This window comes from Gopherus flavomarginatus, chromosome 10 (genome assembly GCF_025201925.1).
Source record: "Gopherus flavomarginatus isolate rGopFla2 chromosome 10, rGopFla2.mat.asm, whole genome shotgun sequence".
NCBI lineage: Eukaryota > Metazoa > Chordata > Testudines > Testudinidae > Gopherus > Gopherus flavomarginatus.
This window is the reverse complement of record NC_066626.1, coordinates 70,022,838-70,048,267: the sequence shown is the minus strand read 5'-3', so window position 1 is coordinate 70,048,267 and position 25,430 is coordinate 70,022,838. Positions and strand designations below refer to the sequence as shown.

At 44.1% G+C, this 25,430-nt stretch overlaps 1 protein-coding gene across 2 annotated transcripts in view; it reads right to left on the bottom strand.

The window, feature by feature from the left end:
- The window catches only part of ITGB5 (integrin subunit beta 5), a 111,205-nt gene extending 86,673 nt beyond the window's left edge, over positions 1 to 24,532 (bottom strand). The window contains exons 1-3 of one of the 2 annotated variants that reach the window (XM_050917025.1): positions 24,314 to 24,532; positions 15,721 to 15,806; positions 203 to 407 (exon numbers count right to left, since the gene is read on the bottom strand). In XM_050917025.1, coding sequence (XP_050772982.1) covers positions 203 to 407; positions 15,721 to 15,806; positions 24,314 to 24,392 — 370 coding nt within the window. In that variant the 5' untranslated portion in view covers positions 24,393 to 24,532. The remainder of the gene's footprint in view (positions 1 to 202; positions 408 to 15,720; positions 15,807 to 24,313) is intronic. The other variant, XM_050917024.1, reaches the window with a different exon arrangement.
- Between the last annotated feature and the right edge of the window lie 898 nt (positions 24,533 to 25,430).

The following is a 25,430-nucleotide window of genomic DNA, read 5'->3' as shown; positions in this document are numbered from 1 at the left end:
AGGTCAACATAATGCCCTCTCAAGTGAGTAGAAATACTGAGGCCTTTACTCCACAATGCACAGGTGGACTGAAGTCAATAGGACTGTGTGGGTTTAGCAATTTACCTTTGTGTTGTAAGTTACAGGATCAGGGCCTGACACACACACACACACACACACCTCTTCTAATCCAGAACAAAGGTCAGCATCATTGTTAACTCACCAGGCCGCAGATTCAACGAGATCTTCTGAGGCATTATTTGTGTAACATCTGAAAGGGTCAAGCTGGAGCCCTTGCTACTTAGAGGAAGATTCTCCACTATGTTTATACTGCTTTTGGGAGTCTCAAGTTCCCCTGCACAGCCATTCGTAATCAGGTTTTCTACGAAGTCACACCTCGATGTGATGAATTTTGTGCTGCCAAATTCCTAGGAGTTGGAGAAGGAACAAAAGGAAAAAAAAAATCAGTTCTGCAATCGGAGCCTTCTTTTGACATGCAACGATCTGCAGCAAGAGGGAGGTAAGAGGGAGAGGACAATGTCATCTAGATTGGCTGCACCACCAATGCATTCAGCACCTAGGGTGACCAGACAGCAAGTGTGAAAAATCGGGACGGGGGTGGGGGGTAATAGGACCCTATATAAGAAAAAGACCCAAAAATCAGGACTGTCCCTGTAAAATCGGGACATCTGGTCACCCTACCAGCACCTAGAGGGACTGAACCTTTCAGATCAAACTAATGCAACAGTGAGAATGCAGGGGTGATATGGGAGAAGACAATCCTTCAGAAATGTTGCGAAAGCTGGAGTGTGTGGTGTGACCAAGAGGCACTGCTCTGTGACAGCAACTCCTATCAGGCCTGACAAACTCATTACACCTAACATATTGCTGTCATAGTATTTGTCTATAAAAAGTGTCTTGTAAGGTATCAAATGAAAGCAGATAACTAGGGCTCCAGGTCTGTCGCAGGAGTCATGTCTGTCGCATGAGAAAGACAAGCTTTCAAGTCTCACAGAGCTCTTCTTCAAATCTGGGAAATGTACTTCCAGGATCACAGTAAAATGAAAGGTGGAACAGATTGTTTAGCATAAATAGTTGGCACATATTGTAAGGGACCATTCAAAGTAGAGTTGCCTGCTAACACCTCTGCAGTCTTAGGACAAAAAGAGGGGGTTAGTGGGTTACATATGTTGTAATAAGCCATAAACTTTGTCTCTCTAATATCCGGGGACCGACACAGCTGCAACACTGCATACAACAATGGAAGATATCGAATTTAGCCATCTGAAATGGAAACTCCCCAACATGAAGAAAAAAGAAGAAAAACCTAACAGCAACATCTGCTTCCGGAGCAAATGCAAGAAACAAAACATCATCCCTCGCCATCTATAACTCTCTGACCACTACACACAACTCCATATATGCTGAACAGCTCTGCACAGACACTAAAAATCATGGACTAAATAGAGACACTAGATTTTTGGCTTATAACAACAATTGGTAACCCTCTTTTTTGTCCTGTGACCACAGAGGTGTTAACAGGCCACTCTACCTTGAATTGTCCCTTACAATATTGCAGTGATCCTGGGAGTACCTTTCCAAGACTTGATGAAGAGTTGTGTGTGGCTAGAAGGCTTGTCTCTCTCAGCAACAGAAGTTGGTCCAATAAAAGATATTACCTCATCCACCTTGTCTCTCTAATACAAGGAAGAGTGAGGAGAGATTCTGGGAATGGAATGTTTTAAAGGGGAAGGGGAGAAACAAGCTGTATATGTTGAGGAAGATGTTAAAACCTAATATGGGCTTGTAGATAAATGGACTCAACCTCCAACTTGCCCTCATGTATGTCTGGCGATTAATGTTGAACCAAACTCCAGCAAATGTGTATCCTATCGTATGAAGCTCATGTATGTCTGGCGATTAATGTTGAACCAAACTCCAGCAAATGTGTATCCTATCGTATGAAGACGGAAGAGTGCTGGGGTGTAGGCCACAATTGATAAGAGCCATTTGTTGCCCCAGAGCAAGATATAGTCACAGGGAGTTTACCAACTGCACTGAGATGTCCCTCAGCCCTAGCAACAAAGAAACTTAATCCAAACACACAGCATTCCCTGGGGCAGTGACTTTGTAACATCCAGATACATAAAGATGCCAAGTATTTTTCCAAAGAGCTTTTAGAAACTAGGGAGTGGGAATTTTCAAAGAGGCCAGAGGAAGTTAGGTACTCAAAGCTCAATGAATTTTGATTGATTTCTTCCAATTTCTGGAAGATAGCTGTATAGAGACACCCATCCTATGCTCTGAGTGATGACCTCATCGGTTAAACCACACAAAATAATACAAAAATAAAAGGACTGCCCATAAATACAACTACTCCAACTATCCCTCCATTCACTCAACAGCCAGAGGAAAAAAAAAAAAAAAAGCAATTATTCAGTTTATCTTCACATCTTTCTATACAGCTCTTTTCCTCACAATATCTCAAAGCATTTTACAAACAAAGTCATCCTCTCACAACCCCCATGTGTGGTAGGGAAGTGTTACTTATCCTTATTTTTCAGAGGGGGAAACTGAGGCACAGAGCCAGCTAATGAGTTGCTCACGGTCACACACCAAGTCAGTGGCAAAACCATTGCTAGAACCTATGCCTCATGGCCTCATCTTTAACCACCAGACCTGCTTCTTCTTAATAATGAACTCAAAAACCTTCTCACAACCTCCTAAGACATGAGGAAAGAACTTGAATATTGTGTGACCAACACACACAATCCCCAAAACATTTTTTTAATACAAGGTTAGAATGTTTATATTTGAAATATACTTGATTTACATTCCATCTTCCAAATACTAAGTCTAAGCAAAGGGATGGTATGTCATACTGATATTAACATTAATTCCTTGGAACATGTAATGCAAACAGATGACCTTCCAGATAGAAAGACTGAGACTATTTAAATCATTTTCACTTTTTTTCTTAAAAAACAAAAACAAAATCAGAACAGTGGGTAAAAGGACAGATTTTAAAAAGATTACCTAGCGTCTGTTGATATGTTGTAAGGGTTTGATTTAAGCCCCACTGAAGTCAATGAAAAGATTCTCACTGACTTCAATGGGGGTCTCTGCTTTGCCTGAGTGACATATTGTACAAACTGTGGGAGGAGTTAAGGGATATCTAAAAGGAAGGAGGCTCTATGCTGACTAAAGCCCCCTCTGGGAGTCAGGAGACCCAGGGCCTGATTCTTGATCTCATTTACACTGGCTTTACACTTGCACAGCCCCACAGATTTCAGTAGTGTTGCTCCTGACTTAGCTGAGACCAGAATCAGGCCTCGGGGTTCTACCGCCAGTTTTGCTACAGTCTGCCTCTGCGATCACAACCTCTTTATGCCTCCAAATTTCCACCTGGAAAACGGGAATAATATGTTATTAATCATGGCTTTATTTGCGTTGGTTGCCCACCAGCATGTTAGAAAGAGCGCTATCACTGCAGTAAAGTAACCTACACAAGAGCAACAGAAAGTTTCAACCACTTGCATAGCTGTGCATGATTATCCCTAAAGGACTAATACTGGGCAAAGCTTTTGTAACAGAAACTCCAAACCAGGTGACATTTGAGGTTCATCACTAACCTGAAATGCAGGCTGACCTGGTGTGACATGAAACATCTACCAAATGTCTCTAGGAATCTTAGGACTTGATCCAAAGCCTATTAATATTAACAGTAAGGGTAGGGCTACTCAAGAGACCCTACAGCTGTGCAGCTGCAGCAAGGGAGAGAACTGTCCCATCGGCTAATTACTCCAGCCTCCCCTCTGAGCAGCGGGAGCTATGTTGGCAGGAGAAAATCTCCTGTCGACATAGCGCTGCATCAATTATATCGCTCAAGGGGTGGCTAATTCACACCCCTGTCGACTTAAGCTGTAGTGAAGCCATAGACAAAGACTCCCACTGACTTCAATGAACTTTGCATCTGGCCTTTATTTCTGGAAGGGGGAAAGTAAACATAGACCTACTTAGGAAGATAGGGCAGGTAGGAGGAGCAAGGTCAGCTGCAATCCTTTCCTCATCAGCGTGTGAGGGCACTGTGAAAACGGTCTCTAGATACAGCATTGTTTACCTTGCTGTTGAGCTTCTCTGTTGGTGTTATTTAGATAAGAAGGAAGAAGCCAGTATGCAATGGCCTGAGTATGTATGGATCTGTATTTGAGTGAGGGGGAAGACACACCAAAACATACGTAGCAATGACTCTCCGATGGCCTATCTTCCCCCTTTTGGTTGAACTATAGAAGATGGAGTCACCAAAGCCACCCACAAGGGAAAGAATCAATTAGACTTAGGGAGGAGAAGATCCACTGAAGAACTATCGCTGTTATTGACAGATGGGCTACCGGCCACATTCAGCCCAGGTTTCTGCAAACAGCACAGGCTGCACACCCCTCACGTCTGAAGGTGGAAAGTTATCCACGAATGGTGGGTATTGCAACCACAACATATGAAATTGAAGGGGAAAAGAAAAAGGGACCAGCACAACCCAAAGAGTGGGCCCATGTATGTGAGGGGTATCTGGATGCACTGGTTCATCACATCTCCTCAGTAGCGTCCGCTACTGGGACTGCCATGGAGCCACCTTTCCTTCGCCTTCGCTTCCCTGAGTCTAAAGCGTCACACAGAGACTTTGAGAGAACAACACGAAGGTTACCACTGCTTGCCTCCCAGAGAGTTTTCATGGAGCAGAGGGTGGGGCTCAGTTATTGCTGGGAAATCTCTGTGCTCCTTTGGGAAAATCTAGCCCTGCAGAGGTCATCCCTAAAAGCTTGTCTGGTTTTCCTTATACTAAGAGATTCAGTTCTCTCAGTGGCTGCAGCATCCCCACGTATATTTCTATACTTACTATAGGGAATACACTGCGTACTACAAACACTAACGCAAAGCTATTTAGTTACTATCCAAGGCAATCAGCAAATTTAAGGCAACCACTGTACATAGCCATCTGCTAGCAATAACCGTTAATGGCTCTCAGCTCATTGTCACCTGTGGACTAACTAACATTAATCCACCCATTTTTTGACATTTACGTCTTTTCTATTGAAATTTCTTCTTCTAAAATAACCCAAAGTAGGACCACAGGAATTGCCAAACTGGATCATATCGTGGTTCATCTAGTCCACTATTCTGCCTTCAACAGCATTCAGCACCCGAGCCCTTCCCTCTAAGTTTTGCACTGATCAGGGAATTGTCTTGCTCCTGCTAGTTAAAAAAAAACAAAACATATCTATCAGCAGGGGAAACAGTAGCAGTCTGCCTCCAATGTGCTGGCTCCTACAGAGCTGAAAAGCCAGGTGATGTTTATAGTACAAGGGTAGGCAACTTATGGTACGCATGCCAAAGGCAGCACATGAGCTGATTTTCAGTGCCCGGGTCCTGGCCACCAGTCCGGAGGGCTCTGCATTTTAATTTAATTTTAAATGAAGCTTCTTAAACATTTTAAAAAACCTTATTTACTTCACATACAACAATAGTTTAGTTATATATTATAGACTTATAGAAAGAGACCTTCTAAAAACATTAAATTGTATTACTGTCACGCGGAACCTTAAATTAGAGTGAATAAATGAAGACTCGGCACAGCACTTCTGAAAGATTGCCAACCCGTTATAGTAGTTCCACTACAGAGACCTTTCACGTTTCATTATAATGTGAATGAGATCAAATTAATAAACAGATTAAGTGCAGTGCTTCTGGCAAAACCCCCGGCCCCCACTAAGCTAGACACAGGAAGAAGCAGTACAGGTTTCTCACATCATTGCTTCAGAAAGACTTGAGCATTGCCCACTTACCACCCCTACATTTACATTGTCAAGCTGTCCAGAGTGGCTCAGGAACATGAGTACCAACCTCAGGGGAGAATGTTATAAACCAGGCACAAACCTCAAACTGGTTGTGAGTTCCGTACTTAGATTTCACCAACTGAGAGTATCCAGTGTGCGCTCCTCAAGCAGTGTAACAACCTTACCATGGAGGTACAGGCTCTGGACTGGGGGTGTGGGTTTCAGGGTGGGGTCAGAAATGAGGGGTTCAGGATGCAGGAGGGGGCTCCAGGCTGGGGAAGAGGGGAGTGAGGAGTCTGTCTGGGGGTGCAGACTCGAGGGTGCAGCTGAGGATGAGAGTTCAGGATGTACGAGGATGCTCTGGGCTGGGACTGAGGGGTTTAGAGGGCAGAAGGAGGCTCAGGGCTGGGGCAGGGAGTTGAGGCATGAGGGGGATGGGTAAGTGAGGGCTCCGGCTGGGGGTCCAGGCTCTGGGGTGGGGACGTGGGGCTTGGGGTGCAGGAGGGTGCTCCAGGCTAGGATTGAGAGGTGCGGAGGGCAGAAGGGGGATCAGGACTGGGGCTGTGGGTTGGCGCCCAGGAGGGAGCCTGGGGTACAGGCTCAAGCAGCTCCCAGAAGCAGCAGCAGCAGCAGCAGCAGCATGTCCCCGCTCCAGCTCCTACGTGGAGGTGAAGCCTGGCTGCTCTGCACGCTGCCCTGTTTTCAGGCACCGCCTCCGCAGCTCCCATTGGCCACGGTTCCCAGCCAATGGGAGCTGCAGGGGCAGTGCTTGGGGTGGGGGCAGCATGAGGAGACCTCTGGCTGCCCCTACGTGTAGGAGCCAGAGGAGGGACATGCTGGCTGCTTCCTGGCAGCCTCATGGAGCGGAGGCTAGCAGGGAGCCTAACAGCCCCACTGCTCAGCGTTGCCAATCTGACAGTGAATAGCTGAATCAGCGGTGCTGATCAGAGCCGCCAGGATCCCTTTTCTACCAGGTGTTCTGGTCGAAAACTGGACACCTGATCACTCTAATCTTCAGTAGTTTTGTATCATCTGTAAATTTTGCCACCTCACTGTTTACCCCTTTTTCAAGATCATTTATGAATATGTTGAACTGGTCCCGATACAGACCCCTGCAGGGAGAGCCACTATTTACCTCTCTTCGTTCTGAAAACTGACCATTTATTCAGGGCTTTGGAGTTGTGCTCTGGCTCCGATCCAGCTCCTGTCAAAAACCTGCAGCTCCACTGTGCCCCAGCTTCGGGCTCCGCTCCAAAGCCCTCCATTTATTCTTACTCTTTGTCTCCTATCTTTTAACCAGTTACCAATCCACGAGAGGATCTTCCCTCTTATCCCATGACAGCTTACTTTCCTTAAGAGCCTTTGGTGAAGGACCTTGTCAAAGGCTTTCTGAAAATCTAAGTACATTATATCCACTGGATCCCCCTTGTCCACATACTTGTTGAAACCCTCAAAGAATTCTAGTAGATTGGTGAGGCATGGTTTTCCTTTACAAAAACCATGTTGACTCTTCCCCGGAAAATTATGTTCATCTATATGTGTCTGAGAATTTTGTTCTTTATTATAGTTTAAACCAGTTTGTCTGGTACTGAAATCAAGCTGACCGGCAATAGGTATGATAATCTGCAGACACATAGAACTATAGAAATAATATTGCACGTTACCCCTACCATGGCATCAGTGACTTACTATCAGCAAACAGCTCCCTGTGGCATAACATAAACACTTCGGAGAGTTTCCGGTGTACAGTGGCCATCTGTGAAAGGAAAGGAGTATGTGGACTTCATCTGGGACAGCTAAGGGCTCCGGAATGATTGATGCATGCTTACATAGGCTCTGGCCCGCTGTCTGTTGGCAGACACATGCAAAGGAGCAGAATACCACACACCAGCCTCAGTACAAGATCAGCAGGTTTTAGCTCCTTCATGCAGTGGTTTTTGAAGCTTTATCAATTTGCTGCACCTGGGTTTCTCTGTGGAATCCACAGAATGTCAAGTAGCAACTTCCCATGCTGCTTTTTCAGACATTTCTGTCCCTTTCGCACTGACCCCACCCTAGTTTGCCTACTTCCTAGGATGTTTGGCACTAAATTAAAGAATTAAAACAAAAAAATCAAGCTGATGTGCAGATGTTTTATTTATGCTATGAAATTATAAAATCTACAGTATCTCACTGATTTACCTCATACCTTGCAGGAGCAATGAACAGTCCATCAGAAAAAAAAAAAAGTCACTAAATTATTTCATTCCTACACCATCAATAAAGCGCCAAGCACACTTTTGGCACCAGATCCATAACAAACACTGAAGCTAAGTCTTCAATGACAGACAAGGGAGATGCTCCCAAAGATTATACAGGAAGAAGCAGGGGGAGGAAGGGGAAGAGAAGAGGATACTATACAGGCCACAATAGTTTATAAGCAATAAAAGAAAAACAGAAACTAGGGATGAACTGAAACCAAACTCCCTGACCCAAACTTTACGAAAGCTGAGCTTCAGACCCAGACTTTGAAGCTTACTCCCATTTGTAAATTAACATAAAACCACTCAAATAAGCACCATGTATGTAAGAATATGAATGCAATCTTGCCAGTAAGTTGCCTGTCTGCCTATCCTACAAAGAAACCCATTAAATATCCATCAGAGGTTAGTAACCAAACATGTTGTTTGTTCTAGAGCAAAGCCAATCTGTCTAGAAAGTGCCTGAATGTTTTTGTTTATTTACAGTAGCACTCACAATGTGCTAGGTGCTTGCCAAATACCATCCCTTCCCCAAGGATTTCCCAAACTAATGGCAGCCAAGCAAACAAAGATTAGTGATAACAAAAATAAACTGGAACAACAATAGGAAAATTATCTACAAATCAACTTGATTCACTGTGAGCAATATTTACTTCATACAATAAACAGATCATAAGCCTGAGATGGAGAATACTTAAAAGGGTCCATTTAATCCCTGTCTTGATCTGTGCTGGATTTTTCCCTGGCATTTATTTTTTCTTTAGGCTGAATTAATGTAAGATTGGACTGAATAAATTTCCCTTTCTTTAACTTCATCATTTGATTCATTTCTCAATAATATCTCTTTTTCCTCCCTCAATTTCCTGCCATAAATACCAGAGATTATATTTTTTCCAGTTTTCAGAGTAGCAGCCGTGTCTGTCTGTATCCGCAAAAAGAACAGGAGTACTTGTGGCACCTTAGAGGCTAACAAATTTATTTGGGCATAAGCTTTCATGGGCTTCAGCCCACTTCATCAGATGCATAGAATGGAACATATCGTAAGAAGATATATATACATACAGAGAACATGCAAAGGTGGAAGTTGCCATACCAACTCTAAGAGGCTAATTAATTAAGAGGAGCTATTATCAGCAGGAGAAAAAAAATTTTGTACTGATAATCAAGATGGTCCATTCCAGACAGGATTCTTTGCTGCCATTCCAGACAGTTGATAAGAAGGTGTGAGGATACTTAACATGGGGAAATAGATTCATGAGACCAGCCTTTTTATTTTTTTTCCCCTTTTGCTCATTCATTGCAAAGTTTGGCAGGGAATAAAAGTGCAATGGCAGCTCCCAGCATGACAGAAGAGCTTTCTTCAGCGCTATCTGCTTTCACCAGCACACCTGAGCAGCTCCACCAATATTGGCAAACATGCCTCCCATTGGGAGGTCAACTAGATTCCTCTGCTGCCACCCAGAAAACATTACACTGATGAAAAGATCCCAAAGAGTGTACAAAATTAGTACAAGTTTAAAAGGAATATGTAAGGCCTTAGCAGTCTGAAGAAAGGTTTCTGTTTTCTTCTCCAGATTCCAGCAGAGACGTGAGGGCTGCAGCTGTTTGAATCACTTTGCAAATCCATATTCTATTTCTCTGATATATTTTCACTCATACATCCACCATTGCATCGTCTTTAAACACCACACTATGGAGAGGCCTTTAACACTAGCCACTTCAATCTACATATCTTGCAGCTTCTTCTTTGAGAGATTATTAATCATGTTTATTAGGGTAGTGCCTAAAGACCAATCAAGATGGGGCCCCTTTGTGCTAGACACTGTACAGAGTATCAGACAGCCCTTGCCTAGAAGAGCTTGCAAACTTAAGTAGACTAGGAGACACAGGAAAGGGGGAAAAGGTGGAACACACAAGCAGAGTGAACAAGGTAATGGTGGCAAATATGTTTGTCTCACTATTTGGAGGGAGGGTTAGTTAGGAGGGGATCAGATGAATGGAAAGAACAGGGAAGAGAGAGGGGGCATTGAAAGGAACAGGAGTGAGGGGGACAGGGCAGGGGAAAAGAGGGTAGGAGGGGAAGACGTGAAGCGGAAGTGAAGAGACTAAGGGATTGGGAAGGAGAATGTTGGAGGAAACGGCCAATCAGCACAAGGCAGAAAAAGTCCAGTCAAACCTGCAGAAAGTTGTCTGAATGGCCAAAGGTCTCTGCTTCAGCTGTTTCTGCAGCTGCTCCTACCAGCTGGAGTCTCTGGCTGGTTCCTCTCTCCAGGCCCCACCTCCACCCCCCTCCCCGCAAGGTCACATGGTGCAGAGCAGGGGATTTAAATTGACTCATTTAAGTCCTAGCCTTCAAGGTGTTCTGCCGCGAGCCAACCAAATCTGTGTTTATTTCCAGGTTTCTAACAGCCTCAAGAACTGTGCTGATCCACCTGGTTCAGAGGAACTCAAGAGCTGCACGGATATCAGCAAGTTCCTATAGTCAAACTATCCATCATCAAACTTTGATGGGAAAAGAGATACTGAATACCAGAACAGAGATGCTGAATGCCAGTGGAAGCTGGTGGTGACCTCTGAAACAGCGCATGTACAATTGATACACAAAACGTTCAGGCTTAGAGCCAATACACTGCAGAGAGAATAAGGCTCCAATGTATCATGCTTAAAATACAGCTGGCAAATACAGCAGTCAGAGGGGTCTCCAATGGTTAATACCTCCTCAGGATGAAAGGAGACACCTGTCCCAAAGATGAAGTACCTGATAACCCAACTGCCTGTGAAAGGATTGTCAGACAGACACCAAACCACATCACCTTAGCTGATCTGTCACCCAAATTCGGAGTCCACCCACCAGCAGCACAAACAAAGCTTACAGGACTGTGTCACTGCAGTAAAAGAAGCAAAAGGAGCCTTCTGCTTCTCTGTAATCAGGAGAACAGAATCAGCCCTGGCAGAGCTATTCCACCTAGTGAACCAGCTAATTAATCTGTGCTGCCTAGCCCAGACATCAGACCCAAACACCAACTGCTGGGAAGAGCTGTCAGCATACTTTGCTGGTAAGATCAACCAAATGTGTGTGCAGCTAACTGGGAAAGAAAATTCCACCCCAATCAGATCATATTATCCACCAGCCAACCCCAGTCGAGTTTGGCCCCATCATGCTACTGAAGTTCAAGAAGCCCTGAAGAATGTTAGCGCTGCAACCCGTGAAATGGATAATGTCCCTCCTGGATGGAGAGAGCTGGCAAAACGCAGCTACACCCACTACGGATGGAAATTATCAATGCCTCCTTCAGAGAAGCACACCTACCAAACTTCTTTGAAAAATACAACAGTTTACCAAGTCCTCAAGAAGCCAGCACTCAACCCTGATGTCTTTTGGTTGGATGGGGGAAAGGCTCTGAAGAAGTAGCCAATAGACTATTCCCACCTTCCTATGAAAGTGTACAGCCCCCATGCAAAGTGGTCATGTTTGACTCCTCACTAAACTTGGATAATCTGTGTCTAAAAATGCCTTCTTTCATCTCCAGGTTGCTAGGAAACTTTTCTCCCTCTTCCCAGAAGAGGCCTGGCCACAGTGATCTGTGCATTTGTTACCTCTAAGCAGAATCCCTATAATTCACTTCATCTGAAACTGAACATGAAGACAGGCTCCAGTTAGTACAGAATGCATATGCCCACTTCCTCCATGGCTTAGTGCCCCAGAAGCACATCAGGCCCATGCTCAAATCCTTCCAATGGCTTCCAGTCAGTTTCGGGTGTCAGTTTAAGGCCTTGTTCCTAATTTAAAGGCAATTAATGTAGGGCTTCTGAAACTGGGATCGTGACCCTGCAGGGGGTCACAAGGTTATTATGTGGGGGGATCGCAAGCTGTCAGACTCCACCCCAAACCCCACTTTGCCTCCAGCATTTATAATGGTGTTAAATATAGAAAAAGTGTTTTTAATTTATAAGAGGCTCAGAGGCTTGCTGTGTGAAAGAGGTCACCAGTACAAAAGTTTGAAAACCACTCAATTAATGGATCAAAGCCCCAGCTACACTAGGGACTGAATTTCAGTCTATGAATGGCTGACACAGCTATGCTCCTCCGGGACACAGCAGATCACAAAACCTGGGATGAAGCACATGGGAGCAAACTGAGAGAAGATCTGGCTATGGAAAAAGTTTCCAGAGGAGATCAGATTAATCCAAAGCCTGTCTGTCTTCAGGAATGTTGTACAACCTCCCTCTTCAAAAAGCAGCAAAATGGCAATCACAACATTGGCAGCTTGATCTATCCTCTTAGCCCACCATCTCCAAAACCACCCAACCACCATGTAACAAAGCAACCAACCAAAACAAAAACAAAAACTACCCCAAGCAGTGTTATTAGCTCAAATAGGGAAGAGAGCCAGAGATTCCATGAAGTCTACTAGGCCTTGGCTACTGATTTCACATGGAAGGCACTCAGATACTATGGTGCTGGGCAGCAGTGTAAAACCCTAAGGCCACGTCTACACTACAGGGATTCTACCGGCATAGCTATGGTGCCACAAGTATGCCAGCATAACCGTGTAGCATAGATGCAGCCTACACTGACAGAAGGGGGTTTTCCATTGGTGTAGGAACACCATCAACCTGAACGAGGGTAGCTAAGTCAATGCAAGCATTCTTCCATCAGCCTAGCTGTGTCTACACCAGGGGCTAGGTTGACACAGTTGTGTCACTCAGAGGTGTGGATTTTTCACATCCCTGAGCAATGTCGACCTACATTTTAATTGTAGACAAAGCCTAAGACAGGCAGAACTCACAGTGGGCAATGAACTGGAATTGCTTGCTGGGAGTCCCTCAGTACACCCCAGGGGTTCTCAAACTGGGGACTGGGACCCCTCGGGGTTGCGAGGTTATTACATGTGGGGGTGCGAGCTGTCAGCCTCCACCCCAAACGTTGCTTTGCATCCAGCATTTATAATGGTGTTAAATATACAAAAAAGTATTTTTAATTTATTAGGGGGATCGCACTCAGAGGCTTGCTATGTGAAAGGGGTCACCAGTACAAAAGTTTGAGAACCACTGGTACACACACTGAGGCAAAATGTCTTTAAAGTGCACAATCACAACAAAAGGAGGTAGGATCCAAAATGTTAATTAGATTTAAAAGAGTCCCTTGTTCCATCTCGTCACATCAGAAGAGGGAAAAGGTTATTACAGCACTTTCAATGATCTAACCACAAGCCACCAGCTCCATCCAGGGAAAGTTCTCCATCCAGGGAAAGTTCAGCTAGAGCCAGCTGTGTGATAGTTCTCATCACGGCCAACACCCTGAACATGCAGTTCTGCTCTGAAATGGAACTGTCAAAATGTCATCATTGGCTTCCATGTTTATTGGGTCTCAAGTGATTGCTGTTCTGACTGTGCTAACACAATACCACGGAGTAATTAAAACACCAAACGCTATCCATTTCTGAGGGTTCTTTTTCAGTATTGGAGTTCATTAAGTTAGTACTATATACATAAATATTTCATGGTTTTTAGGAGCGAACAACAGTGAACTATAAAGATCACTGGCCGGAAAATTATTTCGGGGAGTACAAACTGAGCATATAATACATGCTATTATACTGATACCATTTTAACACCCAAATAATTTACATTTTGTAAACATCCGTCTACAAAACTTAAACTCATGGAGGTATTTCCCATGTCTAAAGTTCCAGTGGAGCCATACTTGGTTTAAAACTTGCATTCCCTGGCAGAATAACACTACATTGCTTTGGCTGTAAATGCTAATAAGTGAAAATAAGAAAGTGAAATTGTCTAGAAATCCATGATCAGAAAATATAATGGCTTAGGTTACTGTGTTTTTATTGTTCAAGTTGAAGAGAAATAGACAAAAAGTGACATGCAAACCAAGAACGCTTTTAGATTTTCAGAATTAATAATCCAAGGTGACATTTATAATACAGTTAAAAGCCATGTCTTTAGAAATACATGGTTCTTAACTAACCAGTTTATTTCTTCATTATTATGACTGGTATTTGCAAAGAAAGGCTTTGAAATTGATATTTAAATAGCTGACCCAACCTAGATCTAAGAATGTATTTCTCTCTTGTGAATAGATTTCTTTCCCCTTTTTGCCCCACATTCCATTTAGAAATCATTAAAAAAAAAAAAAACCTATGGCTTGCTATGCAACATCACAACACTAGTGCCAAAAACTGACCTACAATTAACAGTCACAACGACTGCCAGACAAACATTTGCATTGGCAGAATTGTTCAAAAATTGCCTTTCTATGCCAAGAAAAAAAACCTATTGGATACCCACAGCTTAATAGACAACATTCCTGTATTCTAAAATCACCACCACCGATTACGTGGCTGAAATAGTTTCTTACAGCTGTATACAAGACATCTCAAAAGCAGAGGCTTTTGCTGCATTCCTTCTCCCTATACACCCTATTCGCTATTTTGCAACAGCATGAAAACTATTATGATCTTGGGTAACATAGCAATACACTCTTAACAGCATAATTTAGGACACTACATAAGTAATAATTTAAGGCTATCTTTTTATTAGGTTGTGTATATATTATAAACACACACTGTAAATCTGGACACAAGACAGGGTGGTGGTACGTTTTTATGGGCTACACTGCCAGTTTGCAATCTGTCCTGTGAAAAGGGCAGTACAGAGCTGCAGTTCCCCAGGAACAGATCATGCAGGGAATTGCCACAATTCTCTCCCTGATTCCACCCTTGCTCCAGGGGGAAAACAAGCCTATATTTAATGTAGATTACTTCCTCCTCTGTGTTGGCACAGTTATAGAGAACAGCACATGTCAAGGGTAGATCAAAGGCTCTGCCCTCTCCCAGTCCCTGAATGCCCACCTGCGTGGCAGAGGAGAGTAGCAGCCCAGCCATGACTGCTCTTCTCCCTGCTCTGTAACCTCTCCAAGCATTTAGCCTATACAAGGGTGTAAGAGGGTACAATCTTGCCCTATATTTCCAAATGCAGCCCCTAACCTTTGAGCACTCTGCAAACCTCCTCCATTTGGATCCTATTTAAGGAAGAGATCCAATCATTTCTGCCCACACAGGAAGTTTGGACGCTGAATATTCCCAGATCTGACCATCAGGTCCTGGCATTGTGCAAACATTATGAAAAGTATGGCCAAGTGCACAATCAGATTCTTTCCAGGCTTTGCAGAAACAGTAGCTAGTTTATCAAACATGAAGTCAAATGCCAGTGACTAGGGCCATTAGAGCTCCAGTAAAACCGACTAAGGATGTGAAAATCGTACAACATTCTGTGAAAAGGAATTCATATAGTGCAACATTCAGCAACACACAGTGGTCTGAAAATACGACGTATGGGATTAATTCAACAAAACATGCCGACCCAGCAAGGTTATTGCACTGAGCAAATGGCAGAGTGCAAGTATATTTAGGATGCATAAAAAGGGAAAAGCAGATCCACTTGGTTTGTCAAAGAGCTTATAGACTGTGTGTGTGACAGCCTAAACAGATGCAACGTGGAGGAACTTCCATCATCTTTACCATTCTTTTTTGGTGAGGAATGATTCTGGGAAGAAGCAAAGGAAAGCCTGTCTCTCTGTTTTGCAGTAAGCAGTTTATATTGACCCACTAAAAGCCCACAAGAGGAACAGAAAAGCAAGACCAAGTACATACCTCTTTGGAGCACCAAGCGCATTTTGGATGAATGAGCAGGCACTCTTCACAGGAAGTAGCACTTCCACTTGTGCAAATATTGAGACCTTCAGCAATAAAAACCAACAGAGAATAGGGTCATCTTATGGGTGAAATAGCTTGAAATTGGTAGCTTTGTGCTCATTGCAATACATTTTATGTAACAATTAATGTAAGATTAAACATTTCACAAGCCTTTGGAGCTTGAATCACTGAAAATTAGGACTCTAGTGATTTCCTTTCCTCCCCTCCCTGCTCAGATCAATTAATTCTGGAGGAGTTAGTCAACTGATCAATCCAATTAAATATTTCCAAGACTTCTGCTAGAATACAACAGTCATTATTTTGGTATTAATGTTACTCCTTGCAAATCCTAGATAAGATTGACTTTTAAAAACTGGTAAAACAAGACATAGTAGGTTTTTATTATTATTATTATTCCTTTTCATCTGAATGAACTAGTAGGATAAAATATTAATACAACTTTTTCATCTTAAATTAGCCTTTAATTATATCCTATCCCCGCTTCTCACATGAGTGATTTACATAATTGAGTCACATCCTTACTCTAAATTGCTTTAATTTATTAAAAGCCATTTCCATAGGATATCCAGGTTAAGTGGGATAGCTTGTTTATTTTGGATAATGTCCAGTGCATCTTAGTATGGAACATGTTGCTCCACACCATATAGTAATATGCTTTTTATGTGCAGTGTTAACACAAAACACACATTGACTCGGGCATACACAACTTGCAATGATAGCTGCACCCTTAAATTATTAGCGTCATACACAGTAAAGACAACCAACAGGGTTTTATATGCAGAATCTAGTATGGAGGTTCTTATCACATTAAATTAGTGCTGAGTTGCCATCACTGGGGTTAAATCATACTAAACATCAAAAGTTTTAGGTTTGACTGCAACCGCTTACATTTAATGGTGTTTGCAGATATGATGAAAATAACATTTGAAGCTACTGATGTCTCTATGCTCCAGTGTGCAGCTATTAACGTCAACTGTCGACAACTAATTAGACAAAATTCCAGCAGAGAAGTCTATGTGGATGCTGCACAGTCTCAAAGGAAATGCCCTGGGCTTGAATTCTGAGCCCACTTATTTTCTCCATACTGAATGTCAATGAAAGCATTTCAGGCCTCGTGCTACAGTTCAGCAATTTTCAGGCAATTATGTCCACAGACACTACTGCATTACGCATAAAGCGAGCGAAGGCTGAGCAGACTTGGTGATGTCTGGAAATGGGTGGATTAAAGTTTTGCTCTTTAGGGGGAACTTTTTGTTGTAATGTCGGAATCCCAACTGCTGCCTTCCTTGGATGCATTTATATTTAAAAATTGTAAATGTTGGATTTGGCTGTATGAGTCACTCAAGTTTGAGGGATGTATCGAAGAGGAAGGAAGTAGTGAATCAAGCTGGACAGCTGTATAAGGGCATGCCATGCTCTAGGTCAGAAGCTAGTAAAGGGTAAGTTATTCCATCATAATTTTTAAGTCAGGATTGTGCCCTGACTGTTTATGTCAATGCCTCACACTGACAATTATCTATAACCCACAGAATGATTCATTGTAACTCACTCTCTCTAAATCAAGGGAGCTATGACTTGTATTTTTTCAATGGTTTTCATTAAAGGATACTGTCTGGTTTTGTTTTCGTTTAACATTAGGCTTATTATAATGTTATTTAATTGATTGCTTATTATATATATGCAATTTACTCCTTAAACCAAGCCCAATTTCTGGACTTTTCAAGAATTCAAAAAAATGAAACAAAATACTGATTATAAAGCTTTCCCCACTCAGAAGAAGCCTTGTAACAATGGGTTTTGTAGTCTAGAAAAACTGCTGTGTTTTATTTTCCTTATAAATGAATTCGGGGGTAAAGGAGAGGACTAGTTGGAGAAAAAACCAACTGTTATGGAAATTAGCATTCCTGTGGCAGGTACAACCAGCACCACTGCTCTAAATGTCCAAGATGGGTCTCTGATACTGGTTTTGAAAAGGCAAATCCCACACTAACAATATTTTGTGAAGTTTTCCAAGTAGTATGGTTAAGAAAACATTTCTAGAAGCCAGCAGTGGCTGAGTTCTAAACCTGGCTTTCCCACTGACACTCAGCCATCACTTGACGATAATGTTTACCTCCCTTCTTTATAAAATATTGCAAATGAGTTATCCTCATTTACAGGTGGGACTGTGAGGATTTACGTATTAATAGAGTTTAAGGCCAGAAGCAACCACAAGATCATCTAGTCTTAATGTTATTATTAAACCAAGAGTTCCCTCCATTGGGCCATTCCCACTCTGTCCCCTGGCTAATACTTCCTCCGCAGCACCTTAACTCAAGTCACTCGCGAGGTGCAAGGATCAGAGCTGGCCAGAGGCAACAATTCCATTTCATGGCAGCTTTTGAAGTTTCGACATTTGTTTTCGTTATGCACTGGAATAAAACCAAACCTTTCAAATGTTGCCAGAAAATACAGATGTGCATCACAATGGCCATTTTTGGATCAAAACCTGAGCTTTTTGATTTGGGTTGTGTGCATCCAGACCCAGATTCAAGTCCCTGCTCTGCCCAAGTCAGTGCTGAATTTTTCATCTCAAATTATGCTAAACCAGGTGGAGCAGAGACATGAACCTAGGTTTCCTATATCCCAGGCCAGTGTCCTAACCAGGAAGCTTTAGAGCAGGAGTGGGCAAAGTTTTTAGCCCAAGAACCACATCTGGGCATAGAAATTGCATGGAGGGTCATGACTGCTCATAAAATTTGGGTTGGGGTGCAGGAGGGGGATCAGGGCTGGGGCAGGGGGCTGGGGTGCGGGAAGGGGTGCAGGCTCCAGCTGGGGGTGTAGATTCTGGGGTGGGGCTGAGGATGAGGGATTTGGGGTGCAGGAGGGTGCTCTGGGCTGGAATTGAGGGATTCAGAGGGTGGGAGGGGAATCAGGGCTGGGGCATAGGGAGAGGCTCAGGGGTGCAGGCTCCAGGCAGTGCTTACCTCAAATGGCTCCCGGAAGCAGCGGCATGTCCCTTCTCCAGCTGCTATTTGGAGATGCAGCCAGAGGGCTCTGCACACTGCCCCATCCACGGGCACCGGTCCCTAGCAGCTCCCATTGGAGCTGGGCCACTAGAGCATGTAGGAACCAGAGCGGGGCCATGTGGCTGCTTCCAGGAGCCACGTGGAACACCCCCCTACTCTGTGCCCCTGCTGGAGCGCCAGAGCGGATCAAGCCCCAGACCCCGCTCCCCAGCAGGAGCTCGAGGGCCAGCTTAAAACAGCTGGCGGGCTGTATCCGGTCCGCAGGCCATAGTTTGCCCACCCCTGCTTTAGAGTGTGAGTCTTAGGCTCTCTCTAACTTGATTAAAATCAATACACTTCCATGTAACACATTTCAGCTTCATCAAAACAGTATATTTTGACAAAAAGGTTCAGACCAGCTCTAGCTGGGAAAGGAATCCACAGATCTCCACAGCTGCTAACATGCCATCCTACTACAGCAGCCTCTGGCATAACCCAACTTGCATGCCACCAACTACAAGAGGCTGGAGGAGCTGCACTCATTCTCCACATTGCTCTGCCCTATATCTAGTTCCACCCTGCTCAAGCACGCAGGAGGCTCTGAGTGGCTTCCTCAAATCATGCCGTTTCCTTGGCACAGCAGAACTGCACTGGTTCCAATGCAAGAGGGACCTCTTTACCCATGACAGAACAAGTAGTAATGGTCTCAAGTTGCAGTGGGGGAGGTTTAGCTTGGATATCAGGAAAAACTTTTTCACTAGGAGGGTGGTGAAACACTGGAATGGGTTACCTAGGGAGGTCATGGAATCTCCTTCTTTAGAGGTGTTTAAGGTCAGTCTTGACAAAGCCCTGGCTGGGATGATTTAGTTGGGAATTGGTCCTGCTTTAAGCAGAGAGTTGGATTAGATGACCTCCTGAGGTCCTTTCCAACCCTGATATTCTAAGATTGATTGTATGGGGGGAAAGGGCAAGATTTGCACCCCAGGAGGATAACTCAGCTATAATCCCAAAATTCTGATTATGCAGAGTGAGCTACACCAGACAGCAACTTTGTGAGAGGCGCTCAGGGAGGCCACCAAACAGCCATGCAAATAGCTGTGACCTTATTTTAAACCAGTTTTGCCATAAAGCCCAATATAGCCCGCTCCTTAGTACACAACACATTTTAACCTACTGGCTTGCCTGAAACAGAGATACATAGTTAGCTTTGTATCCACGTAGTTAGGTGCAAGATTTCATCCACCTTAGCTAGGTCAGGGCTGAAACATCTATGTGGCCCACTGAAGTCAGTGGGAGTTATGAGTGCTTAGCATCTCTTAGGATTAGTCCTGTAGGATGGAAGAAAATCTATGGGAATGCAGAGGCAAGATTAGAAAAGCAAAGGCACAAAATGAACTCAAACTAGCTATGGGAATAAAGGGAAACAAGAAGACTTTTTATCAATACATTAGAAGCAAGAGGAAGACTAAGGACAGGGTAGGCCCACTGCTCAATGAGGAGGGGGAAACAGTAACGGGAGACTTGGAAATGGCAGAGATGCTTAATGACTTCTTTGTTTCGGTCTTCACTGAGAAGTCTGAAGGAATGTCTAGTATAGTGAATGCTTACGGGAAGAGGGTAGGTTTAGAAGAGAAAATAAGGAAAGAGCAAGTAAAAAATCATTTAGAAAAGTTAGATGAAAATGCAGGGCCTGATGAAATGCATCCTAGAATACTCAAGGAGTTAATAGAAGAGGTATCTGAGCCTCTAGCTATTATCTTTGGGAAATCATGGGAGACGGGGGAGATTCCAGAAGACTGGAAGGGGGCAAATATAGTGCCCATCTATAAAAAGGGAGATAAAAACAACCCAGGAAACTACAGACCAGTTAGTTTAACTTCTGTGCCAGGGAAGATAATGGAGCAGGTAATCAAAGAAATCATCTGCAAACACTTGGAAGGTGGTAAGGTGATAGGGAATAGCCAGCATGGATTTGTAAAGAACAAATCGTGTCAAACTAATCTGATAGCGTTCTTTGATAGGATAATGAGCCTTGTGGATAAGGGAGAAGCGGTGGATGTGATATACCCAGACTTTAGTAAGGCATTTGATACAGTCTCGCATGATATTCTTATAGATAAGCTAGGAAAGTACAATTTAGATGGGGCTACTATAAGGTGGGTGCATAACTGGCTGGATAACCGTACTCAGAGAGTAGTTGTTAATGGCTCCCAATCCTGCTGGAAAGGTATAAAAAGTGGGGTTCCGCAGGGGTCTGTTTTGGGACCGGTTCTGTTCAATATCTTCATCAACAATTTAGATGTTGGCATAGAAAGTATGCTTATTAAGTTTGCGGACGATACCAAACTGGGAGGGATTGCAACTGCTTTGGAGGACAGGGTCAAAATTCAAAATGATCTGGACAAATTGGAGAAATGGTCTGAGGTAAACAGGATGAAGTTCAATAAAGATAAATGCAAAGTGCTCCACTTAGGAAGGAACAATCAGTTTCACACATACAGAATGGGAAGAGACTGTCTAGGAAGGAGTATGGCAGAAAGAGATCTAGGGGTCATAGTGGACCACAAGCTTAATATGAGTCAACAGTGTGACACTGTTGCAAAAAAAGCAAACATGATTCTGGGATGCATTAACAGGTGTGTTGTAAACAAGACACGAGAAGTCACTCTTCCGCTTTAGTCTGCGCTGGTTAGGCCTCAACTGGAGTATTGTCTCCAGTTCTGGGCACCGCATTTCAAGAAAGATGTGGAGAAATTGGAGAGGGTCCAGAGAAGAGCAACAAGAATGATTAAAGGTCTTGAGAACATGACCTATGAAGGAAGGCTGAAGGAATTGGGTTTGTTTAGTTTGGAAAAGAGAAGACTGAGAGGGGACATGATAGCAGTTTTCAGGTATCTAAAAGGGTGTCATCAGGAGGAGGGAGAAAACTTGTTCACCTTAGCCTCCAATGATAGAACAAGAAGCAATGGGCTTAAACTGCAGCAAGGGAGATTTAGATTGGACATTAGGAAAAAGTTCCTAACTGTCAGGGTAGTTAAACACTGGAATAGATTGCCTAGGGAAGTTGTGGAATCTCCATCTCTGGAGATATTTAAAAGTAGGTTAGATAAATGTCTATTAGGGATGGTCTAGACAGTATTTGGTCCTGCCATGAGGGCAGGGGACTGGACTCGATGACCTCTCGAGGTCCCTTCCAGTCCTAGAGTCTATGAGTCTATGAGTCTATGGTGAAAATCTGTTGAGTTTTACTGCCCCATGCCATAGCACTCTCCACAGGATGAAGAGCCTGTAAATGTAGCTAGTTAAAAATGTAAACACAAAGGGTAAATAAGTGAATAGTGGACTCAAAGCAGTTTATTGGGCTCACTTTATGAGAGACCAGCACTACACTAATAAAGAGAGTGGCTGTTTCCAGTATTATCAGAGCACAATCATAAATTGCTGCTGTTTTAATAGGTTTCCAGGAGCCATAAAAGCATGCCTGCTGAGGAGAACAATGACAGCTCTCTGGACTAAGCACATCCTTCACATTAGAGCTGAACCTGAGCCAGGAGCAATATAAGGAAAGGGGGTCTAGATATCAACAAATAATAAAATGAATGTTTTAGACTTTATGATTATTAGTGCTGCCACTCTCCATCTAGATCACTGAAGACTTGTAACCCAAACACTCAGGAAGCCTAACCAATATTCCAGGGAGGAATATTTCTTCAGTTGAAGTTGATTATAATCAAACTTTATTCCCTTTTCTTGCCAAGTAGAGAATGGCTTGAGTTGTAAAATCCAGATCCACAAAGCCTAAGTCAGTTCACATCCAGGGATGTGGTCTAGGTCACATTCAATAGCAAGTCTCTACCAAAGCTGAACGTAAGGCATCGCATTAAAAAGAAAATGCTTGAAGTGGAGACCTTGGAAAATATCTATGAGCAAAAACTTGCCTGTTCTTTGTGCTAAGGAGCGAAATCCAAAATTGTTCAGAAACCATTGGAAATCAAAGCTGAGCCCTTCGTACAAATGGTTCAAGCCATTATGACTGCTGGCTAGCTCTCTACTAGCCTCTCAGGGCACTTAGAGAAAGATAATCAGGCCTATTCAGATAACAACTACTTCTTATACTACCATTACAATTTTTGCTGCGCCTGGATACAGAGATCTGGTACTTTTGAGAAACAGCATAAAGCAATAGTATATATGGAAACCTGGGCACATGCAATTCCAGGTTTAGCTGAAGACAACACCCCTCAAGTGTGACTTCTTAAAAATACAGATGTTTTGAGTAACAAGGCAAACGTAGCTGTTATTTAGCACTGTGATATTTGGCAATTCGGTAAACATTTTGGAATATAAAACACAATCAAAACACAGGAAGAAAAATCAAGAGATTTTGGGCTGATTAACTGCTATATTTAATTGGGACTAACTGTTGATTTTCATGCTCTGCATTTTTATTTTCAGTTGTAATAATGATATGTAGTCTCTGGAGGGGAAAAAATATTTGGATTGCTAGTAAAAAGGATACCTGTCCAAAAACTCTTGAGCACCCTGACACCAGTTACAAAAATAAAATTTAACAGCCTGTCCCCAAATTTGATAGAGTTTGTCGTTTTCTGAAGCACATGTAGAATGATCTACTACTTTCATTGTTTGGCCTAAAATGAGGAGAACCAAGGATTGTAATGTGATGCATGTGCATGGACTTTGTGAGGTCTACTCCTTTCCTGATACCAATATCTCACTTCTGTAGGTGCGGCAGAGTCATTTCAGGCAGCATCATGAACCACATACCAGCTACTGCACTACATTCCACCTTGAAACTAATTAAACTCCTCTATAAAGAGGCCCTTATAATAACTCCAATCACTGGCGGCTGCGCCTTAGTGGTGGGCAGAGTGAGCTCTGTGATATATATTGCCTGTACAGAGCTCTGAGTCCAAAGGCCCTGTAGAAAACCTACAGGATCAAGGTTATGGAATTCAAAACAAAACAAAACAAAAACAAAAACAAAACAACAACAGGTTATTTATAACCTTCAAACCAGAAAGTGTTTCAAGGAATCTTTTGTGCTGTGTGGAGGAGATCACCTGCCCCTCTAAGAGGGTGGGGAGCAAAATCCCTTTCTCCCCCAGAATTTGGAACATCAATGGGGCACTTCATCTGTCTTTAGCTGCTTCAGGGGAAGCCCACCCTCCCTAAGCCCTTGGCAAAGCAGTACTTACCAGGAAGAAACTGACCTGCTTCCCCAGCCCCAGCCAGGGCACTGACTGTTTTTTGTTTTTTTTTATTAAGAGGTCATTGAGTCCAGCCCCCTGCCTTCACTAGCAGGACCCAGTACTGATTTTTGCCCCAGACCCCTAAGTGGCCCCCTCAAGGATTGAGCTCACAACCCTGGGTTTAGCAGGCCAATGCTCAAACCACTGAGCTATCCCTCCCCCTGTTAGTTTGATTACCCCTAGGACGCAATCTTAGCGATTTCTGCTCAAAACAACCGCCCAGCTGCCCCCCCCCCCCGCCCCAGTTCGGGTGAGACTCGAGAAGCAGCTTACCCCTGAGGTGGTGGAGCAGGGAGGAGAGGATGAAGAGGCAGGCGGCGCTGGGGGAAGAGAGCCCCCGTCTCCGGGGCATAGTGCCTGCAGCTGGAGGGGGGGTTGTGCTACAGCTGGGGCCGGCAGAGGAGCCCGCCGAGCTAGCAGCGGCCACAGCTGGAGCCGCAGCTGCCTGGCCGGCAGGAGGCAGCGAGCCCGGGCTGCCGGGTGCGCATTACTGCCCCAGCGAGCAGGTCACAGCGGCCGGCGCGAGGCTAGGCGGGCCGGGCCGGGTGCAGAGCACGCCCCGCTCCCCGGGGCACCATGCAGCGAGCCCTGCCGCGCCTCAAGGGATCCCCTCCCCTGCCATCAGCAGCGGGCACCCGCCCGGAGTGCAGCGCCACGGGCTCAGCGAGTGCGTGGCGGGTCCTCCCTGGGCGCAGCCAAGTTTCCCAAGCCTCGGCTGAATCCCTTCATCTCTCCCTCGCTGACTCTGCCCCACTCGCTCTGTCCCCTCCCTCCCTGGGCCTGGCTCCCGCTGTCCCCTCCCTCCCCGGCGCTGTCCCCTCCCTGCGTCCCCCCGTGCTCCAAGATTCAGCAACTTTCTTCCTGCAGGAGGGTGTGAGTATGAACTCTCCGCCCAGCCTGTCCAGTGTGCACGCAGGGATCCTTAACACTTAACTGCCCGCTGGGGATTCCTCGCTCCAGTCAAACACACACGCCACAGCCCTCGCGCCAGTAGACACACATAACCACCCCCTGCCCACACACACAGATATACCCGCTCCCAGACTCCACACAAACAGCTCCACACGCTCGGCACACAAATCCCATACTTCCCCCCCGATACACTGCACGTCTTCGGACTAAACACACACGCCTTCAAGTGGGTATAGCCTTGTAACCTGTTCATAGGCTTAGCAGAATTCACTTGTTATTTTTTCGTCGTTTCAATGGTTAATATCACTGTTTATTCTTAAGCAGTTTCTATTTTTATCAATTTAAATGTTCAGAGTTGTGAGAAATTGGGGGAGGAGGGCTCAGCCAGGAAGGACGCCAGACAATCATCATTTAATGACAGTATGTGCTGAGATTCAAAAAGTTAAAGTTTTATAACCCTTTCAACATAAATTGTCAA